We start from the raw sequence: 26913 nt of genomic DNA, 5'->3' as shown, positions 1-26913 counted from the left end.
TATCAAAGAAAACTAAAAAAGGATGTATACTTACAGGTCCTTAAAAAGTGAAAAAAAAGGGAGGGCTTCATTTTGGTTGGTGTCAGATGCAGTCATAATAATGGTCCAGCACTAGGAAAGCCCTGCTTAGGAAGCCACCCCCTCCCGTTTCTTTTCTTAAACCTGTTCCAGGAAATGGATAAGACTGGACACTGTACTCTTGACCGATTGTACAGGAATAAACCAAAAAGAGGGATTTTTGGTACTTACCGTAAAATCTTTCTTGGAGCCTTCATTTGGGGGGACACAGGTAACCATGGCTGTATGCTGCTGTCGCTAGGAGGCTGACACTATCCAAAAACAGGAAAATAGCTCCTCCTCTGCAGTATACACGGACCGACAGGCAGGAAGTACCTCAGTTCGTGTTAAAGCAGTAGGAGAAGCAACCAAAACTCAACATATGTACCAATCCAACAACGGAGACACATAGACCAAATAATGGTTCAACATATGTACCAATCCAACATGAAGACACATAAATCAAATAATGGTGCAACATACCAAATAATGGAACCACATATGTGCCAATGCAACAACAAAGGCACATTAATGGTACAAACAGTTAGGGAGGGTGCTGTGTCCCCCAATGAAGGCTCCAAGAAAGAGATTTTACGGTGAGTACAAAAAATCCCTCTTTCTTTATCGCTTCATTGGGGGACACAGGTAACCATGGGACGTCCCAAAGCAGTCCCTAAGGTGGGAAACAGGAAGATTCAAGGAATAAATGGGCTCAGGTCGGTCGGTGCAAAACCGCCACCTGCAGCACCTTCCTTCCCAGGCCTGCATCAGACGAGGCATGGTATGAACCCTGTAAAGAATAACAAAAGAGGGCAAATATGACCAGGTTGCGGCCTTACAGTCTGGAAAGCCAAATCCTGGTGACAAACTCCTGGTGACAAACAGCCTAGGAGGCCCCTAACGCAGGGCGGAGTGAGCCTTCAGCCCCAGAGGAGCTTGCACCGTCGGAAGAGGCTGTTTGTCCTGGAAGCGGCCTGCCTCACGGCAATAGAGAAACTAGAAGCTAGGAGCCCTTTAAGGCAACCTTCAGAGATGATGAGCAGGGAATCAGATTGACGAAAGGGAGCAGTCCTTGAAAGGTAGACTCGGAGAGCTGTGACGGAATCCAGCTTGTAGAGGGACTTCTCCAGGGGATGGACTGGAGAGACACAGAAGGAAGGACAAGGACTTTGTTAATGACAAAGGAAAAGACCACCTCGGGAAAAATGAAAGGGCCAGGCCCGAGAACCACCTTGTCCTGATATAGGATCAGGAGCGGGGAACGGCAGGACAATGCCGCTAACTTGGAAACTCTCCTGATGGACATAAATGAACAAAGAGAAATGTCATGTGTTGAATGGGCTAAAACAGGGGCGCGCTGCGGCAAGATTAAAATCCCATGGATTTATCGGAGGACAATAAGGGTATGTTTCCACGTGCAGGAAACACTGCGTGTCTGATGCTGCATAGAGCCGCAGCGTCAGACACGCAGCGTCCAGATGTTACAGCATAGTGGAGGGGATTTAATGAAATCCCGTCTCCACTATGCGTGGTAACACACACGCGGCGGCCCTGCGACTCCGGACATGCTGCGCGTCTTTTCAGATCGCAGCATGTCCGTATATCTTGCGGCGACGCAAGATATAGCACAGGGCCCTATGCGATGGGTGCGATGATGCCGGATGTGTGCTGTGAACACATCCGGCATCATCGCGTCCCAGAAGGGGGCGGGGCTTAGCGCAAAGCGGCAAAGCCGCTCCGACGATACCGCCGGCCATCCTGATCGTGGACACGCAGCCTTAGGAGGAGCCAGGTGCGCGACTCCTTGAAGAAAACCAAGAATGAAAGGAAAATGGACATGGGGACCAGACCCTTGTCCATACTCCACCAAAAGAAGGCCTTTCAGTATTTGTAGTAGATACGCAAGGATGCTGGTTTCCCGGTCCCAATCATGGTCTGAATGACCAGACGGGGAAAAACCAGCCTCCCCAGGACTATGGCCTCAATTGCCATGCTGTTAAAGACAGACTATGAACTCTGGTGGAAGAGGGAACCTTGAGAAAGAGGATCTGGACGGCCTGGAAGCTTCCAAGGGGCGTCTATGAACATATTCACCGGGCCTTTCTTGGCCAATCCGAAGGTAACAGGAATATAGGGATCCCTTCTTCGTTTATCCTTTTCACAACTCTCGGGCCGAGGGGAGAGACGGAAAAAGGAGAGAGCAGATGGAATTGTGACTACGATATTACTAGAGCATCGCAACAGGTGGCTAGCAGGTCCCGGGATCTGGCTACGAACCAAGGAATCTTGTGGTTTATCCAAGACGCCACGAGGACAACATCCGGAGAGCCCCATTTCAGCATATATGGATGAAGACAGAGGGGCTGAGCCATTGGCTGCCCGAAGCGAGACCCAGATGGCTCAGAAAATCGATTGCCCGGTTTCCTACCCTCGGAATGTGCATAGCTGATATGGCGGAAACATTACGCTCTGCCTCTCGCAGAATCCTTGTTAACTCTGACTTCACTTGTTTGATGCGAGTACCGCCTTAACGGTTTATGTAAACCTCGGCCGTGGCATTGTCTCTTGAGCGTTCCAGTGGCTCTGTGCTGTGTGACGAAGAAAAAACGGTTCAGCAAAAGATGAGACTGGTGTTGTAAGTGAAAATCTGCCACTAGAGAGGAAAGGGGAACTTCCTTTATAGAACTGATGTAGACGGCGTCAACAGATGAAACACTGCCTCACTCTGAGAGGAAGAAGCACAGGATTGTCCGTGGAGACGACCAGAGAGCCCGCTGAAGGGGTCGGGCATGGAACTGGGAAAAAGGAACGGTTTCCGAGGCGACAATCCATTTCCCCTAGAACTCCTATGCAGTTCCATAGGAGAAGAGAAGCTGATCGCTTTAGAGTACAGAAACCCCTGGCAGAGGGATGAAAAACCTTCTCCTTTGGAAGGAAGAGACGGGCTTGGGTCATGTCGAACCCATACCGAGAAACACCAAGTACTGAGCAAAGGTGAGGGAGGACTTCTCTGTTTATAATCTAGCTGAGATGGAACCGGATATGTAGAGTAAACTGAAGACTCAGGTTGCAGTCTCAGCGGGATGGCTCATTGATCAGCAGATCGTTTAAGTAGGGAAATATGAAAAAACCCTTGGATAGAAGAACGACCCTGACCGCTGCCATGACGTAAATAGTCTGGGAGCAGAGGCTAGGATGAAGGGGAGGGCCGTGAACTGATAAGGACCCTTCTGGATCGCACATCATAGGGGCCTCTGAAGCTAAACACAAACAAGAATGTGAGGAAAATTCTCCCGAGTCCATGAAAGTAATTACCAAACTTAGTTACATCGTCCTGAAAAGACAGGACCGAACGTGACCGGTAAACCGCTCGAGGACTAAAAACGAAGGAGCGTTCCGCCTTTCTTCGTGACTAAGAAAGAATAGAATAGAACCCGAGAACAGTACGTTCCTCGGGACGGGTACGATCACTTCTGTGAATGGCAAGTAATGACTGCCTGAAGAACTGCTGGGGCCTGCGACATATGTCTTGACGGGCGAAAAAACAAAAGGAACCTTCTTCCTGGGGGAGGAGGACGGTCGATATTGTAGCCGGAAGTCGCTATCTCTCTCGAGGTTGAAGCAACCTTTTCCTAGTAAAAGGACATTAGGTTTGGACCGGAAAAGCAAGGTGTTTTTCCCCGCCAGTGGCATCCGAAACTATTGATCCAGCTTGGATCCAAAAGATCTAGAGACTTGGAAGGCAAAACCAGTGAGGCCAGAGAATGCGACGTATGGCAACGATGCTGCCGGTAGCCGTGCCGGAACAACCAGCTGCATCAAAAGGGGAGCGGACACGAGATATTTGCTGGCATGGGCAATCTGATCAGCCAGATCTGGCCTCCCATCCGGAGGAGCGGCCGCTAAAATACCTTGACGAAGTATTCTTGCCCCGACAGACATGGAATTTGACACCCAGGGCTAGGCAAATGTGGGACAGAGAGAGGGGCGCCAGCTGCCTCCAAGGCTGACTTAACCAAGGATTTAATCTGTCTATCTGTAGAATCCTTAAGGGATGCACGGAGAAGCAGGCAGATCCACCTTAGGGATTCTGCCCATTTATCAAGAAGGCCTGGTCTAAAGGGGTAGAGGATGTGTAGCTTCCTCCTACCTGGGAGGCGCTTTTCAGAGTGTTCCCAATGTTTAGACATAGTCATGACAAGTTCCCTGATCAGGGAAAATTCCGGGAAAAACATTTTTACCCATTTGAAAGTAACGGAGTGCTCGTGAGCAGGACCCTCATCCTCCCGTAGGTTCAGAAATTTGGTATTTTGCAAAGATGAGGTTATTGAGCATATCTTGCATCTTTCAGGTCTGGTCCGTATCGGACTCAGACTGGGAATCCATATCCGACCCAAAAACCGCCTCCGTGGAGGGGCATGGGATGAGGAATGCATCCAGGATAAAGTAGAGGGACCAGCTGGTTCTTTTGCTTTCTACGCGATCTGTCCCTGTGAAGGTCAGGTGCGTGCGAATCACCGTGAGAGGTGTTCGGAGCACTGGTGGCAGAAGACAAGCGTGAAGGACGCTCCAGGACATGGACCAGGGATTGAAAGACTTTGGTCAGATCTGAGAACAACTGTGACCTAGCAACAGCCCACTCCGGAAGTAGGGGAGTGCTCTCATCCCAGGTGTTAAGAGGGTTTATCTGAATGCCACTGCTCTTGTACGGATGGCACAAACATCGCAGATTATAGGGACAGGAATGGGCTTCCATGAGATTGGGCATAAGTAATAGGCTAGGGCTACAGCTGGGAGAGCTAAGCCCTTGTGAAGAGAGAAAATAACCAGTCTGAGCTGGTCCTACCTGATCACAGAGACGGCTGTCAATGTTCAGGCTGCAGTGTCCTCAGAACCAGTAGGTTAATGATGGATGCCTTTTGTGCCCTTCGGAAGGCGATGGTGGCTGCACGATTCTTCATATGGTTTTGAATCTTCACTCAACCTGAGATACACTATGTCCCCCCCTATGGGGGGGGGGCGTGTATCGGGAGAGAGAAAAAACACTCATTAGGCCAGACGGGGCCTCAGCGTACGGTGTGCCCTAATGAACAGAAAGTCCTGTAACAGGGCGTGGCTAAGCAGAAGGCGACCGCGGCTACACAGAGTCCGGGGAAAAGGCCTCGACGCCGGGGGCTACATTAACAGGTACATATAATTATTCGAAGCCTCCACTCCGACAATGACAGGGCCGGAAATTGGCATTAAAGAAGGTCCTAGTCCGGTATAAAAATTGGCCACGTCTGACAGTGTCAGGAAGTGGGGGCCCCAAAGTTGGGGACTAAAATAGCAAAGGACATGGAACTATGTGCAGTCTCGGCACCCGCAGTGGCAGGGCCGGTAAACGAAGATGCTAGTCTGCGTCTGGTGGGAGTAGGGGCCCTTCCATTGACTGAGCCGCCAGAGGAGTGCACCGGGTAGGGGGGAGGAGGCCCCTTGATAGGGAGAAAAGCGCGCGATAAATATGCGCGCTTAATGCGGAGGGCGTTAACGAAGCACTAGCTAAGGAAAAGATGGCCGTTGTTGTTCAGTGACGTCATGTTCTGTGCAGCGTTCCGCGGGTAAGGCTACTTTCACACTAGCGTCGTTCGACGCACGTCACAATGTGTCGTTTTGAAGAAAAAACGCATCCTGCAAAGTTGCCTGCAGGATGCGTTTTTTCTCCATAGACTTTCATTAGCGACGCATTGCGACGGATTGCCACACGTTGCATCCGCCCCCTCCTCCCTGGACCTTACAATGGGGCAGCGGATGCGTTGTAAAACTGCATCCACTGCCCCGGTTGTGATTTTCCTTCACAGCATGCGTCGGTATGTCGGCCCGACGCACTGCGACGGGCCCGTACCGATGCTAGTGTGAAAGTAGCCTTAACGGTGAGGCAAGCGGGTAGCTGCCAGGGACAGAGAAAAGGACATACCTGTAAAAGGTGAGTCCAGAATCCCTCTTCACTGACGAGGATCACATCAGGAGCCCTCAGGAGGGTGAGGGTCACTGGAAACCAGGATCCTCCTTCCCGCACCGTCTCCGGAAGGTGCAGAAGACGGCATCAACCCCTTGCAAGGGGGAGGCCACCGCTGGTGACCACCGTCTTCCTCTCAGCCCTCTCCGAGGAGAGGGGTGAGGAGGGAAATGGCAAGGACCAGCCACCAGAATCAGCCCCGGAGCACCCGTGAAGGTGACAGGGGATAAAGTCCTGCTAGCGGGCCTGAGAGTTGCAATGTGGGTGACCCACACTGCTCGCTCAGCCGCCTAATATGGGAAGGCAGGGTGAGAAATTACACCCCGTTTCCCTGAAGCTGTATCTGAAAGACAAAGGGAAATTGTTAATAAAACACAACTATACCTATAAGGAAAAAATGATTAGCTGCGGATCTGGAAACAGATCCAGGTCTGCCTCCTACAGACACTAAGCTTAAACTGAGGTACTTCCTGCCTGTCGGTCCGTGTATACTGCAGAGGAGGAGCTATTTTCCTTTTTTTGCATAGTGTCAGCCTCCTAGCGACAGCAGCATACACCATGGTTACCTGTGTCCCCCAATGAAGCGATAAAGAAACAGTTCCCGCTAGGGTATATTAAAGAGATAACCATACAGAAATAAAACACTTTAAAATTCCTTTATTTAGTATTTAAAAATTGAGAAAAGACCAAGAAAAAAAATATTTAATAAAAAAGCACCTCAATCCATAGAACCAAGGCTGGTGTGTATACAGTACAGACCAAAAGTTTGGACACACCTTCTCATTTAAAGATTTTTCTGTATTTTCATGACTATGAAAATTGGACATTCACACTGAAGGCATCAAAACTATGAATTAATACATGTGGAATTATATACTTAACAAAACAGTGTGAAACTTCTGAAATTATGTCTTATATTCTAGGTTCTTCAAAGTAGCCACCTTTTGCTTTGATGACTGCTTTGCACACGCTTGGCATTATCTTGATGAGCTTCACGAGGTAGTCACCGGGAATGGTTTTCAATTCACAGGTGTGCCCTGTCAGGTTTAAAAAGTGGGATTTCTTGCCTTATAAATGGGGTTGGGACCATCAGTTGTGTTGTGCAGAATTTTGGTGGATACCCAGCTGATAGTCCTACTGAATAGACTGTTAGTATTTGTATTATGGCAAGAAAAAAGCAGCTAAGTAAAGAAAAACGAGTGGCCATCATTACTTTAAGAAATGAAGGTCTGTCAGTCCAAAAATTTGGGAAAACTTTGAAAGTTTCCCCAAGTGCAGTGGCAAAAACCATCAAGCGCTACAAAGAAACTGGCTCACATGAGGACCGACCCAGGATAGGAAGACCAAGAGTCACCTCTGCTTCTGAGGATAAGTTTATCCAAGTCACCAGCCTAAGAAATCGCAGGTTAACAGTAGCTCAGATTAGAGACCAGGTCAATGCCACACAGAGTTCTAGCAGCAGACATCTCTACAACAACTGTTAAGAGGAGACTTTGTGCAGCAGGCCTTCATGGTAAAATAGCTGGTAGGAAACCACTGCTAAGGACAGGCAACAAGCAGAAGAGACTTGTTTTGGCTAAAGAACACAAGGAATGGACATTAAACCAGTGGAAATCTGTGCTTTGGTCTGATGAGTCCAAATTTGAGATCTTTGGTTCCAACCACCGTGTCTTTGTGCGGTGCAGAAAAGGTGAACGGATGGACTCTACATGCCTGGTTCCCACCATGAAGCATGGAGGAGGAGGTGTGATGGTGTGGGGGTGCTTTGCTGGTGACACTGTTCGGGATTTATTGCCTTGTGCAGGCATGTACTACGGAGGACAGAGAATGAACTTCAATCCAATATTGCAGCCAGCATGCAGCCAGCGGGTAAGGAACGGGTGAATCAAACACCCGAAAACCCCGCCTCCATGGCTGAAGATTGTTCCCTCCAAATTCAGGTGACAGAATCCCTTTAAATGAGAAGGTGTGTCCAAACTTTTGGTCTGCACTGTACATACATACACAGGGATTTTAGGAGAAAATATTCTGCCGTGTCCCTACTAGGACCCTATTAGTCTGGTAGCCTTCCCGACAGTGGAGATTGACACCCTAAGAGTCGATATGGCGCCCCCGCTCCACGTCGGCTGTCCCTTAAAGAGAACCTGTCACCCCCAAAATCGAGGATGAGCTAAGCCCACCAGCATCAGGGGCTTATCTACAGCATTCTGTAATGCTGTAGATAAGCCCCCGATGTATCCTGAAAGATGAGAAAAAGAGGTTATATTATACTCACCTGGGTGGGCGGTCCGATCCGATGGGCGTCGCGGTCCGGGGCCTCCCATCTTCTTACGATGACGTCCTCTTCTTGTCTTCACGGTGCGGCGCAGGCGTACTTTGTCTGCCCTGTTGAGGGCAGAGCAAAGTACTGCAGTGCGCAGGCGCCGGAAAAGGTCAGAGAGGCCCAGCACCTGCGCACTGCAGTACTTTGCTCTGCCCTCAACAGGGCAGGAAAAGCACGCCTGTGCCGGAGCCGCAGCGTGAAGACAAGAAGAGGATGTCATCCTATGAAGATGGGAGGCCCCGGACCACAACGCCCATCAGACCGGACCGCAGCGGGAACGCCCCTGGGTGAGTATAATCTAACCTCTTTTTCTCATCTTTCAGGATACATCGGGGGCTTATCTACAGCATTCCAGAATGCTGTAGATAAGCCCCTGATGCCGGTGGGCTTAGCTCATCTTCGATTTTCGACAGGTTACCTTTAAGTCCCTGTAGGCCCCTGGTCTAGGAAAGTAGATATGTAATCCAACATGCATACCAAACACAATGTCTAAGGCACTTGCTATGTTAAATGTACTCTGTTGCTTGTGATGTCAATTGAGCACTATTTGTGTGGATCTCTATTAGTTTTCTTGTTCATAGTCAATATAGTAAATTTTGAGTAATGCAAAAAGTGTTTATATAATAACTCAATTCAACAAAAAAAGGAGATATAGAAATATCAGTATCCAATTACTAAATGCCTGCATAATAAGTCGCATAAGTCAGCCGACCTAGACACACTTAGGAGTACACTGTATTCAGCAGTATGCAGACAATAGAGCTAATATGTCTGTTGTAAAATCATATGGTCACTAGGTAGACCAACAATTAGACATAGCATCTAATTAGACAAAACAAAATAGGGATTTTTGTGTGTACTCACCGTAAAATCCTTTTCTCCGAGCCACTCATTGCGGGACACAGGACCATGGGTGTTATGCTGCAGTCACTAGGAGCCTGACACTAAGCTGAGACAAAAAAAAGGTTAGCTCCTCCCCTGCAGTATACACCCTCATGCTGGCTTCCAGAGACCCAGTTCAGTGCAAAAGCAGGAGGAGAATAACGACAAAATATCATGTAACATTAGAGTATAACATGTCAAAAACAGTCAAAAACTGAAAAAGGTAAAGAGCCGAACAGGCTAACAGGGTGGGTGCTGTGTCCCCCAATGAGTGGCTAGGAGAAAAGGATTTTACGGTGAGTACACACAAAAATCCCTATTTCTCCTTCGCCACATTGGGGGACACAGGACCATGGGACGTCCCAAAGCAGTCCCTGGGAGGGAAATAATACAACCAAATAACTCCGTGTACCATCTGACTACAAATGCCCAACGGCCGCTTGCAGAATACGTCTGCCAAGGGCCGCGTCCGCAGAGGAGTGAATGTGGACATTGTAGTGCTTTGTGAAAGTATGCAGGCTGGACCACGTTGCGGCCTTGCAAACCTGCTCCGCCGTTGCCTGGTGCCGGATGGCCCAGGAAGGACCCATCGACCGAGTGGAGTGTGCTCTAATCCCCGCCGGGATAGGTCTGCCCCTGACCAGATAGGATTCTTGGATAGCAGATCGAATCCATCTGGCTATCGTGGCTTTAGACGCAGCCAAACCCTTTCTGTGACCTTCCGGGAGCACGAAAAGGGAGTCCGATTTTCTGAAATGAGCCGTTCTGGAAATGTACCTCCTAAGGGCCCGTACCACGTCCAGGGTATGAAGGGCTTTTACAACCCTGTGTTTTGGCTGCGGGCAAAAAGAGGGAAGAATGAGGTCCTCGTTAAGATGAAAAGATGAGACCACCTTAGGGAGAAAGGCCGGAGATGGGCGTAGGACTACCTTGTCCTGATGGAAGGCAAGAAAAGGAGCCCGGCAGGATAAAGCGGCCAATTCTGAGACCCGTCTGATAGACGTTACGGCTACAAGGAAGGCAACCTTCCAGGAGAGGACAGAAAGCGGAACGTCCTGAAGAGGCTCAAACGGAGGTTCCTGAAGAACCCCCAGGACCAAGTTGAAATCCCAGGTCTCCAACGGCATTCTGTAGGGGGGTACCACATGGGAGACCCCCTGAATGAAAGTCTTGACTTGAAGGTTGGCAACGATCCTGCGTTGGAATAACACGGATAACGCTGAGATCCGACCTTTGAGGGAACTCAGCGCCAAGCCGGAATCCAAACCGGACTGAAGGAAATCCAAAATGCAAGGGATAGAGAAAACGAGCGGAGGGCGACCTCGGAGCCTGCACCACGAGAAGAAGGTTTTCCAGGTGCGGTGGTAGATGGAAGCGGAAGACGCCTTGCGAGCGCTTATCATGGTGGGAATGACCTGCTGAGAGAAACCAGCTCGAGTTAGAATCCAGGTTTCAACAGCCACGCCGTTAAACGCAGGGCCCCTGAGCTCTGGTGGCAGATCGGCCCTTGGCGAAGCAGATCTGGGCGGTCTGGTAACCGCCAGGGGACGTCGGCTACGAGCTGAACGAGCTCCGCGTACCAAGCGCGACGTGGCCAATCCGGAGCGACCAGAATGACCGGAACCCCCTCCGTTTTGATCTTCCGGATCACGTTCAGCAGTAAGGGAAGCGGAGGAAACACGTACGGGAGTTGGAACTGATGCCACGGGGATATCAGCGCATCCACTCCGATAGCCTGGGGATCCCGAGAACGTGCAATGAAATTGTGAACCTTGGCATTCAATCTGGACGCCATCAGATCCACGTCCGGGGTCCCCCAGCGAAGGCAGATCTGCCGAAAAACCTCTGGATGGAGTTCCCACTCCCCCGAGGAAAGGCCCTGACGGCTCAGAAAGTCCGCCGCCCAGTTTTCGACACCCGGCATGTGCACCGCGGAAATGGTGGAATGGTTGGCTTCGGCCCAACGAAGAATGTGGGAGACTTCCTGCATCGCCGCCCTGCTGCGGGTACCCCCTTGGTGGTTTATGTATGCCACCGCTGTGACATTGTCCGATTGGACTCGGATTGGGTGACCCGTGAGCAGGGAGTGAAAGCGTCTCAGGGCGAGTCTGATCGCACGAATCTCCAGGATGTTTATAGGGAGCCTCGACTCCCGAACTGTCCAACGACCCTGGGCAGAGTGGTGAAGAAACACCGCACCCCAGCCGAGGAGACTGGCGTCGGTAGTTACCACTAACCAGCGGATCGGGAGAAAAGACTTCCCCTGGAGGAGAGATGGACCGAGGGTCCACCATACAAGAGATTGTCTGATCCGCGGAGACAAAGGGCAAGGACGATCGAGGGATAAGGTACTCCTGTCCCAATTGTCCAGCAGAGCCTGTTGCAAGGGGCGGAGATGGAGTTGAGCGAAAGGGACCGCTTCGATTGCGGCTACCATTTTGCCCACGATCTTCATGGCGAACCGAATGGGTCGCGGGCGAGGATGGCAGAGCGTCCGAGCTCCATGCTGAACCTCTTGGGCCTTGGACCGAGGAAGCAAGACCAGTCCCCTTGAAGTGTCCAGGATCATTCCCAGAAAGGAGATCCGACGGGCAGGAACGGGGGAGGACTTGTCCAAGTTGATCAACCAGCCCAGGCGCGAAAGAGAATCCAAGGTAATGCGGACGCTTGCCTCGCAGGCCTGATAAGACGGACCCTTTATGAGGAGGTCGTCTAAGTAATGCAACACGACCACTCCTCGAGAATGAAGAATGGCCATGACGGCCGCCATGACCTTCGTGAATACCCTGGGCGCCGTGGCAAGACCGAAGGGTAAGGCCGTGAATTGGAAATGGTCCTCTAGGATGGCAAAGCGGAGGAACCTTTGATGTGGCGGGAATATTGGAATGTGAAGATAGGCATCCTTGAGGTCTATCGATGCCAGGTATTCCCCTCTCTCCATCGAGGAGATGACCAACCGGAGCGATTCCATCCTGAAGTGCCGTACTTTTACGCACTTGTTCAGGAGCTTCAGATCCAAAATGGGGCGCACTTTCCCGTCCTTTTTTGGTACGACAAAGAGGTTTGAGTAAAAACCTCTTAACCTCTCGTGTTCCGGAACCGGAACAATGACCCCGCTCTGGCGGAGGGAATGAATGGCGCAAAGAAGGGCGCGACACTTAGCCCCCGAACTGGAGAGACAAGAGGGAAAAAAACCGAGCTGGATGGGAAGCAGAGAACTCTATTTTGTAGCCAGACGACACCAGATCCCTGACCCATTCGTCGTGGATGACGGAGAGCCAGACTTGCTGAAAAAGAAGTAGACGTCTGCCTACTTTGGTGGTATCGACTGGAACAGTTTCCGAGTCATTGCGAAGGGAATCTGGCAGGCCTGGAGCTTCTGGTTCTGGGTTGCCTAGGCTTTCCTCGCCAGGACTGATTCGGCCTGAAAGAGGGACGAACGTCTCTGTCTGAGCGAGCGGATCGGTCCGATCTGGAAGAGGCCGCAGGATTGGACCAGGCTGGACTGCTACGAAAGGGCCGAAAACGAAAATATGGTTGGCGCTGGAAGGCCGCCTTGGGCCTCTGTTGGGGAAGGAACTTGCTCTTTCCCACTGTAGCGTCGGAAATAAGCTGGTCTAGCTTTTCTCCAAAAAGACGCCCGCTCTGAAAAGGGAGAGAAATCAGACTTTTTAGAGGAGGAATCTGCGCGCCACTCTCTGAGCCAAATAGCTCTTCTGATGGTGATGGCGTTTGAAGCCGCCGTTGCTGCGCAATTCGCTGAATCGAGGGATGCGTACATCACGTAATTACCAGCCATGGCAATCTGTTTAGCAAGGTCCGCCACCTCAGACGGGAGATCCTGTTCCTGAACGGATTTCGCTAGAGCATCTGCCCAGGAAACCATTGCCTTGGCCACCCAAGCTGCGGCGAACGAGGGAAATAGGGAAGAACCTGAGGCTTCGTACACTGAGCGAGCTAGGGAATCTAGCTGGCGTTCAGTGGGATTCCTAATCGAAGCGCCATCCGGGACGGATAAGAGAGTTTTGGAAGCTAGGCGCGAAACCGGAGGATCTACTAGTGGGGATTCCGTCCAGTTTTTCACGAGATCTGCGGAAAAGGGATACTTAGGGGATCTCTTAACCCATGAAAAGGATTGCCCCGCTCCCCAGGGGGGTTCTGAATAGATTTGATGGCATTGGCTAAAAAATCCACGGACTGAGACAGGGAAGCGACCCACGCAGGGGGACTAGGTACACCGGGATCGGTGGCGGTGGAGGGCTCCTGGGCACATGGGGCATCGCAGGCTGAGCAGAGGGGGGAACTTGAGGCCGACGAAGTGGAGCCTGGCAGGTGGTACACGCAGAAAAAAAAAGGTCGTATGCACCTTTGAGGATTTTTTAGTCTTTGACTGGGACATGGTGTTCCCTAATGTAAGATAGACCTCAGGGTCTATAAACTAAGGAAGCGAGGGCGGCGCTGCAGGGGAGAACCTGACGTGGTCTCCTTACCCGTGGTCCTGTGTCCCGCAGAGGAAGAGAGACGGCGGTGGAGTTGGCGATAGCTGGCGTTCACAGCGCTGCACGTGGGGTGAAGCTGCGGCTGGGAGAGCTGGAGCTGCGGCGTGCAGTGAAAAAATCCAAGATGGCCGCCGAGATGAGAGAGAGATCTCGCAGACAGCAAGAAGCGCCAGGACCGGGGGGCGGCGCCGCAGGATGACGCGAAAAGGGGGCAGAGCCTATCGGGATGCGGCCTGAGCTAGGCCGAAGCCGGGCACTAAATTTGCGGCTTCGGCCCAGCGCGCAGCCGCTGAGTGCCGGAAGCTATGGGGCCCAGAAAAAAAATGTGCCGCTGCTAAGAGGGAGCCCTCCGGACAGCCAAACAGCCGCCCCCCCCCCTCCCCCCCCCGAGGCACTTACCCTGATAGATGATGGAACCGACCCACGCAGGGGGGCAGAAACTGCTGCACACAGCATCCTGGTGAGGTGTGCCTGGGGCGATTGGGACGGTACAGGGGTTGGGGAGCCTCCATCCACCATCCCCTGAAAGGGGGATGGAGAGGAACCGTCCACCACCTTCCATCAGCCGCATATTCAGTGGTGATGCAGTGGGGGCTGCATGGACGCCACAACGTAGAGTGCCTCTGATCAGCCGAGGGAAAACCTGGTGGGCACGGCAGATGTCCGGCAAAAAAGACCTGGCTGCAGAAGAGGATACGTGGAGGACCTCCATGTGCTCGTCTGTAAGGGGGGTGGGGGAGATCAGTCCCTAGAAAAGGCCCGTCGCCCCCAAAAATCAGCTCAGGCGGTGGCTTCCCACGTCGCAGGAGAGGGTACGGAGAGGTGAACTCCCGTGCTCGACTGTTGTTGGTTCGGGGAGATCAGAGCCTTGAAAGGTTCCGTCGCCCCTTCGTCCGATAAAAAAGGGAAAGAATTAAATCCAGTGTGCCTCCTATGGACACTAAGCTTGAAATGGGTCTCTGGAAGCCAGCATGAGGGTGTATACTGCAGGGGAGGAGCTAACCTTTTTTTTTTGTCTCAGCTTAGTGTCAGCCTCCTAGTGACAGCAGCATAACACCCATGGTCCTGTGTCCCCCAATGTGGCGAAGGGGAAACAGCCCCATTTTGCAGTAAGTAAATGAGATCACAGTGGATCACTTAGCTTCATTGTAGTGATAGTCCCATGTCTCTAAGCGTTTCGCACCCTCCTTATGTCGGGGCTCGTCAGGGGACCAAGGAAAGGACTACGCCACAGTGGGGAGCTGGACCTGGGCTTGGACTTTTTTCAATTTTTAAATAATACTAAATAAAGGAATTTTTTAAGGGTTTTTTCTGAATGGTTATCTGACCGATTGTACATGGCAATGACCTTCTTGTCCTCGGACGCGCTGTCTCACCTTGCTGCTCCTGGTGAATCTCCATGTGCTGCTCCTTGATCACCTCCAGCAACTTCTCCTGCTGGTCCAGGAGTCGCTTCTGCTGCACCTGCTGCTCCTTGATGACCTGTAACAGAATGGCGTGGTCCAGCAACTCCGCTTTACCTGCATCTGTAATCCAAACACAGAACATTCAGAAATGGAAGGTAAAACATTATGAGATGAATATCTGCCTGTTGTGTGAGGACATTACAGGGCTTCAGAAAACAAGAAAAGCCATCTCCAGACCTCCGCAGATCCACAGCAAGATCACAATCCTGCTAAATAACGTACTACTCGAACATGTCACCACACTGATGTTGACTAATCAGCCATTACCTAATGATCCGCCAAGCACAGCCCCCTCCTCCCTCAGCCACTCTGCATCGGCCAAGCGTGGTCCTCCCCCAGCGATTCTGCAACAGCCGATCGTGGTCCCACCAGCCGCTGCGCAACATACGAGCGCCGCCCCCCCCCCCAGCCACTCCACAGCTGCTGAGCGTGGTCACCCCCAGCGACATCCGAGCGTGGTTCCCCCCGCAGGCCATTCCACAGAAGCCAAACTCTACACTAAGGCTTCTTTCACACTTGCGTCGGTACGGGGCCATCGCAATGCGTCGGCCCGACGTACCAACGCACGTTGTGAAAATTGTGCACAACGTGGGCAGCGGATGCAGTTTTTCAATGCAGCGGATGCAGTTTTTCAACGCATCTGCTGCCCAGTCTGTGTCCCGGGGATGAGGGGGCGGAGTTCCAGCCGCGCATGCACGGTCGGAAATGGCGGACGCGACTTACAAAAAAACGTTACATTGAACTTTTTTTGTGACGACGGCCCGCCAAAACACAACGGATCCAGTGCACGACGGATGCGACATGTGGCCATCCGTCGCGATCCGTCGGCAGTACAAGTCTATGGGCAAAAAACGCATCCTGCGAGCACATTTGCAGGATCTGTTTTTTTTTTGTCCAAAACGACGGATTGCGACGGGTGCCACACCACGCAAGTGTGAAAGTAGCCGAATACAAACCACAAGGGAATTTGGACAGTAAATCAGACACAAAAATATGAAGTTACAGAGATTAGTTCTAGAAGATCTTAAAGGGCCACTGTCACCCCCCTCCAGCCGTTATAAACTAAAAGAGCCACCTTGTGCAGCAGTAATGCTGCATTCTAACAAGGTGGCTCTTTTAGTTTTAGGTTCAAGTATACCCCAAATAAAGCGTTTTTATACTTAGCCACAATTCCTGTCTCTAGCCAGGGAGGCGGGTCCTCACTCCCCAGCTCTAACCGCTCCTCTGCCGTCACTCCAATCTTCCTGCGCTTTCGGTGCCGCCCCCTCAGCGCTGTGTACGTTTCAAAACCGGCACCTGCGCAGTGTACTGCTGGAGGGGGGTGACAGTGGCCCTTTAACTGTATACACTAGGAAAAAAAGTATCTCACAGCCCAACGCAGCACATGCATCACACAGCCATGCTTACGTTCTGCTAGCCTCCTCAGATCAGCTGTGAAGGATCCAGAAGAGCAAGGGGGAAAAAGACAGAAAGGGCATAAAAGAAAGGAAGACGCAAATCTAAGCTGCACATATAAGCAGTTACATCCCTGTATATATGGGCAGTATATTAGTTATATTCTTATACATAGGGACAGTATTATAGTAGCTATATTCTTGTACATAGGGGCAGTATTATAGTAGTTATATTCTTGTACATAGGGGCAGTATTATAGTAGTTATATTTTTGTACATAGAAGCAGTATTATAGTAGTTATATTCTTGTACATAGGAGGCAGTATTATAGTAGTTATATTCTTGTACATAGGGGCAGTATTACAGTAGCTATATTCTTGTACATAGGGGCAGTATTATAGTAGTTATATTCTTGTACATAGGGACAGTATTATAGCAGATATATTCTTATACATAGGGACAATATTATAGTAGATACATTCTTCTACATAGGGGCAGTATTATAATAGTTATATTCTTATACATAGGGGCAGTATTATAGTAGTTATATTCTTGTACATAGGAGCAGTATTATAGCAGTTATATTCTTGTACATAGGGACAGTATTATAGTAGTTATATTCTTGTAGATAGGGGGCAGTATAATAGTTATATTCTTGTACATAGAGGCAGTATTATAGTAGCTATATTCTTGTACATAGGAGCAGTATTATAGCAGTTATATTCTTGTACATAGGAGCAGTATTATAGCAGATATATATTCTTGTACATAGGGGACAGTAGTATCTACTATATAATTGTCTAAGGGTCACTTCCATCTGTCCTTCTGTCACGGATATTCATTGGTCGCGGCCTCTGTCTGTCATGGAATCCAAGTCTCTGATTGGTCGTGGCAAAACGCCCACGACCATTGCCACGACCAATCAGCGACTGCCACAGTCCGGCGGCATTATGGCCGCTCTTTCCTCCCCGCAGTCAGTTCCCTCCAGTCATCCAGTCAGCCCTCACACAGGGTTAAGGCCAGCATTACCGGAGCGCGGTGTAACGCACTCCGGTTACGCAGCTGTGTGACCAACTTTTTTTTTTTAAATTCGTTTATTAATTACAGGACAGATCATACACACATTTGCTTGTATACATCATTATCCATTAGTTAGTTACAGAAAATTACCATACATAGCCGTGTATAAAATATTATAAAAATAATAAACTGTGTATGTTAATCAGTAACATCTTATTTGAACCTTAACTACGTTAACTTCTAATAAAGCCTCCAAAACTAACATAACATAGTGCCTCTTGCAGGAGAGTTCTAAATAGACTCCGCCCTGTGAGTAAATAGTGTCCGCATAATCGTACACCGTATACTGAGTTATTTTGATCTAAACAGTATGGCCGGATGAGTTCCATCTTCCCCATATCTTCTCAAATTTGGCTGGACAACCCCTGTTTTGATATAGCGTCCGCTCATATGGAATAATTGAGTTCACTAAGTCAATCCATGCCCTAAGAGATGGACAGGAACCTCCCATCCAACGCATTGCTAACACCTTTCGTGCCATAAATAGCGATTCTCTCAGAAAGATTCCCGTGTGGTGATCCCATGTCTCTGCCTCCCATACCCCAAACAGGCATACCAGTGGCTCAAGTGGAACAGGGATCGACACCAAGGATGTCAATAGTACCGTTACCTCTTTCCAAAATTGAAAAACAACAGGACATTTCCAGATCATATGAATGAAATCTGCGTCACTGGAATGACACCTCAAGCAGTCTGATGAATGAAGATGGCCCATTTTAAATAGACGAGTCGGGGTCAAATAGGATTGATATATAATATACAGTTGGGTCATCCTATTATTGATTGATGGGGAGACCCTAGTCGGGGATTCCAAGATTTCATCCCATTCTTCTCCCAATGTATCTGGAAGTAGCCTCCCCCATTTTCCCTTAATTAAATCTAAGGTGGATTCTTCGCCTATGGATAACATATAGGTATATAAAGAGGAGATGAGTCCCTGAGGCCCTTGTGATTTGAGAATTCCTATTAATGGTAAAGTTGAAATAGTTCTACCTGCACCCGTATGCCGTACATATGATTGGAAAGCAGATCTTAATTGTAAATAACGGAAAAATTGAGATCTCGGTATATTGTGAGTATTTTGTAATTGTTCAAAAGAAACAAAAATTCCTTGGCTATGTATATCACTCACTGTGAGGACACCATACGATATCCAAAATTCAGTAGATGGATGGCCTAATAATCCCGGGAAATAGCTATTGTTCCACAATGGCATTTCGGCTGCTATATCAACAGATTTTGTAACTTTTTTAATTTGCCTCCATATCGAACGGGCCAATCGGAGCAAAGGAAGCAAACGAGGGACAGTAATTTTCTCCATTTCCAAAAAGCCCAGCGGGCAATCAATCTGAGCTGAATGTAATACATGGCTTTCAGAGTTGGGAAGAGACTCCCCGGGCATCCACTTATTTATCATTTTTGCCTGCCCAGCCAGGTAGTACAGATAGAAGTCCGGCAAGGCAGCCCCACCCCCCTGTTTGGGTCTCTGTAGAATGGATAATTTAAGTCTAGGCCTAGCTTTCCCCCATATGAAGGATGTGGTAAGGGAATTCAGGGTTGCAAAGAAAGATTTAGGTATTAAAACGGCACTATGTTGAAGACAATAGCTCAATTTTGGGAGTAATATCATTTTGATCAGGTTAATACGACCAGCCACAGATAGCGGGAGCTTGTCCCAGGTAGCAAATTTAGATTTAACCACGTCCAATAGTGGATATATATTGAGATGCAAATCTTGGTGACTGTATTGAGACATATGTATTCCAAGGTATTTAAAATTGGAGACAATGGGCAGCAGCGAGAGGGTTTCAAGGCATGGCATTGGGGTATGGGAGAGAGGCATCAAAGCAGATTTATCCCAATTTATATATAGACCAGAAAATGTACTAAATTTATCAATCATCGTTATTACTTTTGGCAATGTATCTTCTGTCTGGTCCATAAACACCACCATATCGTCTGCATAAAGACCAATAATGTCCACCCGGTCAGCAATATGTATCCCTTTAATGTCTACAGAGGACCTCATCCGTATTGCCAGGGCTTCTATAGCCAGGGCAAATAGAGCTGGGGAGAGAGGGCATCCCTGGCGAGTTCCCCTATGTAAGGAAAATGGTGCAGATACAGAACCGTTTACCACCATACGTGCCCCAGGTTTCGCATATAGTGTACCTATCCCTCTTAGAAATTTATTCCCAAACCCATATTTCCGTAAGCATGCAGTTAAAAAGGACCACTCAAGGGAGTCAAAAGCCTTAGCTGCATCCAACGAAGCTAATGCCCACTTATTGTCTGGCTCTAATGAACTATATTGAATGACCGATTGCACTCTTCTAATATTAATAGAGGTATTTTTCCCGGGCATAAAGCCAGTTTGATCTGGGTGTATGAGATCTAGTATGATCGCATTCAATCTAGTAGCCAGAATTTTAGTGAAAATTTTGTAGTCCACATTCACTAAAGAAATTGGTCTATATGATCCACAATCCAGAGGATCCTTCCCCTCCTTCCTAAGCACGACAATATTAGCATCATAAAACGATTCGGGTACCGATTCTCCCTCCCATATTCCCCTTAGTACCTTCAGCAATATAGGTGCTAATTTATCACGATATTTTCTATAAAATTCAATGGGAAATCCATCAGGTCCCGGGGCCTTCCCGGTGGCCATATCTGCTATAGCATGTTCTACCTCTTCCAGAGTAAATTCAGCCTCCATAAGAGCTCGTTGGGATGGACTCAGCGAGGGGAATGTTATATCCGATAGATAATCCAGGCATTCATCGACATCTAAACCACTCTTAGACTTATATAACGAAGTATAATAATCATAAAAGCCCTGAAGTATTCCATCAGTAGAGGACACCAATGAACCATCGGACACCCGGATCTGCAATATTGTGTTGGAGGTGCTATGCTGGCGCACCAAGAAGGCCAGGAGTGTGCTGGCTTGATTCCCTAGCTCAAAGTAGGACTGACGAGTAAAAAATAATTTGCGCTTTGACTTAGCATCTGTATGTTGGGTATACAATCTCTGGGAAGTAAGCCACTCAATTCTATTACTGCTGGACTGATTAGCTATATAAGTGGCCTCTGAGTCTTTTAATCTTTGCTCTATCTCCTCGTCCTCCCTCGCCGTCACTCTCTTAATATAGGAAATGGTAGAAGACAAGCATCCCCTCAAGTATGCCTTCAGGGTATCCCAGAATAGACCAAGGTTTTGGATTTCCGAATGTGTCAGCACAAAGCTATTCAACTGATCAACCGTCCTATCACTAGAGTCTATCAATTTTAACCAAAAGGGATTTAATTTCCAGGACCTATTGCTATTATCGGATTGCCCATATTTAAGTTTAAGAATGATCGGGCTATGATCTGAGATCCCCCGGTTACCATGTTCGATGCTATCCACCCATAGCGCCAAGCCACCCGACCCAAATATATAGTCTATTCGAGACAAAGACTGCCTAGTAGACGAGTGGCAGGTGTACCCCTTAACTTCTGGATGGTTTATTCTCCATAAATCTAGCCACCCACTCCCTTCCATAAATAGTGCTAATTGTGAGGGGTGCTGAGGCACAACTTCCCCTGAGTCCACATCGTCCAATCTCAATCTATCCATGGACTGATTCATTATTAAATTAAAGTCTCCCATACAAATAACATTGGCTTCCGGATATTTTAAGGAGAAGCCCAGAGCCATACGTAGGATTGACATGTTAGCGGGAGGGGGGTTATAGATACACAACAACACATACTCTCGTGAGTTAATAAATGCATGCACAAAGACGAAACGACCCTCCGGATCACGTCTCGCCTCTTTAGCCTCCCATCTGACCTCCTTGTGTATCAGCAGAGAGACCCCTCTTGAATAGCTAGTGTGGAATGCATGTAGGGACCACTGTACCCATGGCTTTTGTATACATCGAGCCGTGTCTCTTGTCAGATGTGTCTCTATCAGAGCTACGACTTGAGGGTGATATCTTTTAATCTGCGAAAACACCTTAATTTTCTTTCGAGGAGTTTTTATACCTCGTATGTTCCAGGTCATACATATAAGTTCAGCCCCCATATTTACTCTTAAAGGGAGCATTGATATATATCATTATCATTCGGGTGCAGTCTAACGGCACCGCACAGAGCAAAGAATTAGCATTAGAGGCAGCCATGCTTAATAAACATCCAAAACTAGTATATAAAACCAAACTAAACAAAACTTGAACAGTAGGGGAGCATATTTCCATACTCCCACAGTCAAATTGAATAGGGGATACCCTCACTAGACTCAGTGTCCGGTATTGTTGATATTTTCCGCATCCAGGCAGAAAGCTCTATCTATGTTGCCATTAATCAGGGAGCTCAGGTTAGGAGTCTTCCGCATTCGACCCCCCGCGAGACCGCAACCACTCAGTCGCCTCCGCTGGATCCGTGAAGAATAAGGAGGAGCCCTTATAAACGATGCGAAGCCGGGCCGGATAAAGCATGGAGTAAACGATGTTCTTATCTCTAAGTTGTTTCTTGATATCCATAAATCGTGCTCGCTGCTTTTGAAGTTCCATAGAAAAATCTGGAAAAATCGATATGGTAGCATTATCGAATTTGATGAGGCCCTTCTGCCGTGCTAAACGGAGGATGATATCTCTGTCTCTACAATTAAGGAGACGTGCCAGGAAAGGCCGCGGCGGGGCTCCAGGAGGAAGAGGCCTGGTCAGGACCCTATGGGCCCTTTCCACCGCGAATATCGAGGAGAATCCATCTCCCAGTGATGACTTGAGCCATTCCTCCAGAAACTGTTCAGGCTGCTGACCCTCCGACCGCTCCGGGAGACCTATAATTCGGATATTATTGCGGCGCAGTCTATTTTCCAAGTCGTCTGCCTTTTGCTTCCAGGCATTTACGGATCCGGCAGCTTTGGTCAGTTTAGCCTCCATAGGGGCGATAGTGTCTTCAATATGAGACACCCTCGTTTCAACCTCCGTGATGCGCCCTCTCATAGTTTGCATGTCATGACGCAGGCGTCCCACCTCAGTATGCACATCTTCTATTTTCTCCGTAAGAGCTGATCTAGTGAGGGAGATAGCCTGCATCAACTGCTCTGATGCCTGTTTAAGAGTCAGTTCATCCTCTCCTCCCTCCTCATTGCTGTCGGAGGGGCGTCCTTTACGTTGAGGCGGTGTAGGATTATTTCTAAGATTGCGCACATTATCATGAGGATCATCTTTGGCATATTTTTTTAATTTTTCAGCAGCCGATGCTCCTCTAGGGTGCTGCATGATGGATATTCACAAGGGGATTTCACAAAGCGACCCAAGGAGTAATTATGGACAAGCTGTATTCCGATTTTGAGACTTGTATTATGGAGCCCGAGGTTATAAGACAGGAGTCCACTGGGCAGGCAGTTTAGGGTATCCGGTATATAGAGATAGTCGCTGTAACACTCAAGCCGTGCAATTCCACAGTTATCATAAGGAGAGCAGCTGAAAAGGGGTTAATCCCTGTAATGTTATGGCGTTAGCAGGGAAAATGTCCACCCGACAGGGGGGCGCAGGTCCCACTTTCTCAGGGCACACACTGCACCACCCCTACTTCTTCAGGCGCACACTCACCGCCCAGCGCCGCTAATAAAATTAGAAGCGCACTTCCCTAACTGTCAGGGTGTGCGCTGATATGATGGCCGCTACCCCCGGCATGTACCGCCACTTGCATCAGTCCTCACGGCTTACCAGGAGTATCCACCGCCACCGCCTCCAAGATGAGGGGGACCTGGCTCCAGCAGAGAGCAGCACCGCGTTCTTTCCTGCTCCCTCTTGCAGGTCCCTCGTCGCGCCCACCAGTGCGGTCAGTCACCGCTGCCTCCGAGATGGCGGGAGGTCCAGCTCCGGCAATGAACAGCGCGGTGTCTTGTGCTCCCTAGCGCGCGCTCCCAAGATGGCCGCCGCTGCACATGGGGCTCTCCTGCCTGTTTTAGCTTCTGCAGCTCCCGGCTCCGCAAATCTCCACAGCGGTCTCCCAGAAGGTCCACCAGACTCTCCGGTGCATGGGGTCCCGATCCGGGCTAGTACCGCTCGGTCACGCACAATATTTATAGCAAAATCAGCTCAGGATGTATGGAGCTCTCCTAGGATGCCTCCTTCTTCTTCAGCTACATAGCCACGCCCCTGTGTGACCAACTTTTACTATTGATGCTGCGTATGCAGCATCAATAGTAAAACGATCTAATGTTAAAAATAATAATAATAAAAAAAAAGTTATTCTCACCCTCCGACGTGCGTCCTGTCCTCGGCAGTGCAAGCGGCAGGTTTCGGTTCCAAAGATGCTATGCGAGAAGGACCTTCCATGACGTCACGGTCATGTGACCGCGACGTCATCACAGGTCCTGCGCTCATACCAACCCTGGGACTGGAAGCTACCGCGTGCACTGCACACAGGCGACAAGACTACAAGGGGCCCTTGGAGGGTGAGTATATGTTTCTTTTTTAATTTTTTAACCAGTTACATACGTGGCTGGGCAATATACTACGTAGCTGGGCAATATACTACGTGTCTGTGCTGTATACTACGTGGCTCTGTGCAGTATACTACGTGGCTGTGCAATATACTACGTGGCTGTGCAATATACTACGTGGCTGGGCAATATACTACGTGGCTGGGCAATATACTACGTGGCTGGGCAATATACTACATAGTTACATAGTTATTAAGGTTGAAGGAAGACTTTAAGTTCATCTAGTTCAACCCATAGCCTATCCTAACATGCCCTAACATGTTGATCCAGAGGAAGGCAAAAAAAAACCATGTGGCAAAGAGTAAGCTCCACATTGGGGAAAAAAAATTCCTTCCCGACTCCACATACGGCAAGCAGACTAATTCTCTGGATCAACGCCCTATCAAGGAATCTAGTGTATATACCCTGTAACATTATACTTTTCCAGAAAGGTATCCAGTCCCCTCTTAAATTTAAGTAACGAATCACTCATTACAACATTATACGGCAGAGAGTTCCGCGTCTGTTATTATGCTTAAACCTTTTTTCCTCCAGACGTAGAGGATGCCCCCTTGTCCCTGTCTCAGGTCTATGATTAAAAAGATCATCAGAAAGTTCTTTGTACTGTCCCCTCATATATTTATACATTAAAATAAGATCACCCCTTAGTCTTCGTTTTTCCAAACTAAATAGCCCCAAGTGTAATAACCTATCTTGGTATTGCAGACCCCCCAGTCCTCTAATAACCTTGGTCGCTCTTCTCTGCACCCGCTCCAGTTCAGCTATGTCTTTCTTATACACCGGAGACCAGAACTGTGCACAGTATTCTAAGTGTGGTTGAACTAGTGACTTGTATAGAGGTAATATTATGTTCTCCTCATGAGCATCTATGCCTCTTTTAATGCATCCCATTATTTTATTTGCCTTTGTAGCAGCTTTCTGACACTGGCCACTAAATGTGAGTTTTTCATCCACCCATACACCCAGGTCTTTTTCATTGACGGTTTTGCCCAGAGTTTTAGAATTAAGCACATAGTTATACATCTTATTACTTCTACCCAAGTGCATGACCTTACATTTATCCCCATTAAAGCTCATTTGCCATTTATCAGCCCAAGCTTCTAGTTTACATAAATCATCCTGTAATATAAAATTGTCCTCCTCTGTATTGATTACCCTGCAGAGTTTAGGGTCATCTGCAAATATTGAAATTCCACTCTGTATGCCCTCTACAAGGTCATTAATAAATATGTTAAAAAGAGGGCCCAATACTGACACCTGTGGTACCCCACTGCTAACCGCTACCCAGTCCGAGTGTGCTCCATTAATAACCACCCTTTGTTTCCTATCCCTGAGCCAGCGCTTAACCTACTTACACATATTTTCCCTATCCCCATTATTCTCATTTTATGTATCAACCTTTTGTGTGGCACCGTATCAAAAGATTTTGAAAAGTCCATATACACTACGTCCACTGGGTTCCCTTGGTCCAGTCCGGAACTTACCTCTTCATAGAAGCTGATCAGATTAGTCTGACATGAACGGTCCCTAGTAAACCCGTGCTGATACTGGGTCATGAGATTCCTCTTCAGATACTCCAGCATAGCATCCCTTAGAATGCCCTCCAGGATTTTACCCACAGTAGAGGTTAAGCTTACTGGCCTATAATTACAGAGTTCAGTTTTTGTCCCCTTTTTGAATATTGGCACCACATTTGCTATACGCCAGTCCTGTGGTACAGACCCTGTTATTATGGACTCTTTAAAGATTAAAAATAATGGTCTATCAATGACTGTACTTAGTTTCTGCAGTACTCGGGGGTGAATCCCATCCGGGCCTGGAGATTTGTCAATTTTAGTGATTTTTAGATGCCGCCGCACTTCCTGCTGGGTTAAGCAGGTGACATTTAATGGGGAATTTTTATCACTAGTCATTTTGTCTGCCATGGGATTTTCTTTGGTAAATACAGATGAAAAAAAGTAATTTAATATATTGGCTTTTTCCTCATCCTCATCCACCATTTCACCCAGACTATTTTAAAGGGGGCCAACACTATCATTTTTTAGTTTCTTACTATTTACGTAGTTAAAGAATATTTTAGGATTATTTTTACTCTCTCTGGCAATGAGTCTCTCTGTCTCAATCTTTGCTGCCTTGATTTGCTTTTTACAGAATTTATTTAATTTTTTGTATTTATTTAATGCCTCCTCACTACGTACTTCCTTTAATTCTCTAAATGCTTTCTTTTTGTCACTTATTGCGCCCCTTACAGCTCTATTTAGCCATACTGGTTTCCTCCTATTTCTAGTATGTTTATTCCCATATGGTATATACTGTGCACAGGTCCTATCCAGGATGCTAATAAACGTCTCCCATTTTCTTTGTGTATTTTTGTGTCTCAGGATATCGTCCCAGTTAATTGCACCAAGATCCTCTCTCATCCGTTGGAAATTTGCCCTCCTGAAGTTTAGTGTCCGTGTAACCCCTCTACTACACATCTTATTAAAGGATACATGAAAACTTATTATTTTGTGATCACTATTCCCCAAGTGACCCCCAACCCTTATATTTGATATGCGGTCTGGCCTGTTGGTTAATATTAGGTATAGCAGTGCCCCCCTTCTTGTTGGGTCCTGAACCAGTTGTAAAAGGTAATTGTCTCTCATAGTTGTCAAAAACCGATTACCTTTGCTGGAACTGCAGGTTTCTGTTCCCCAATCTATTTCAGGG

The 26913-nt window shown here is 48.3% G+C and overlaps 1 protein-coding gene across 1 annotated transcript in view; it reads right to left on the bottom strand.

Annotated features, from left to right (window-relative positions):
- SLC38A10 (solute carrier family 38 member 10) overlaps positions 1-26913 on the bottom strand; it is a 76760-nt gene that overhangs the window by 1549 nt on the left and 48298 nt on the right. Inside the window, exon 15 of the mRNA XM_069750763.1 lies at positions 15136-15285. Coding sequence (XP_069606864.1) covers positions 15136-15285 — 150 coding nt within the window. The remainder of the gene's footprint in view (positions 1-15135; positions 15286-26913) is intronic.

The sequence above is a fragment of the Ranitomeya imitator genome, chromosome 2, assembly GCF_032444005.1.
Source record: "Ranitomeya imitator isolate aRanImi1 chromosome 2, aRanImi1.pri, whole genome shotgun sequence".
NCBI classification, from domain to species: domain Eukaryota; kingdom Metazoa; phylum Chordata; class Amphibia; order Anura; family Dendrobatidae; genus Ranitomeya; species Ranitomeya imitator.
The sequence above is the reverse complement of the archived record's forward strand: the minus strand, read 5'-3'. Positions and strand labels throughout refer to the sequence as shown.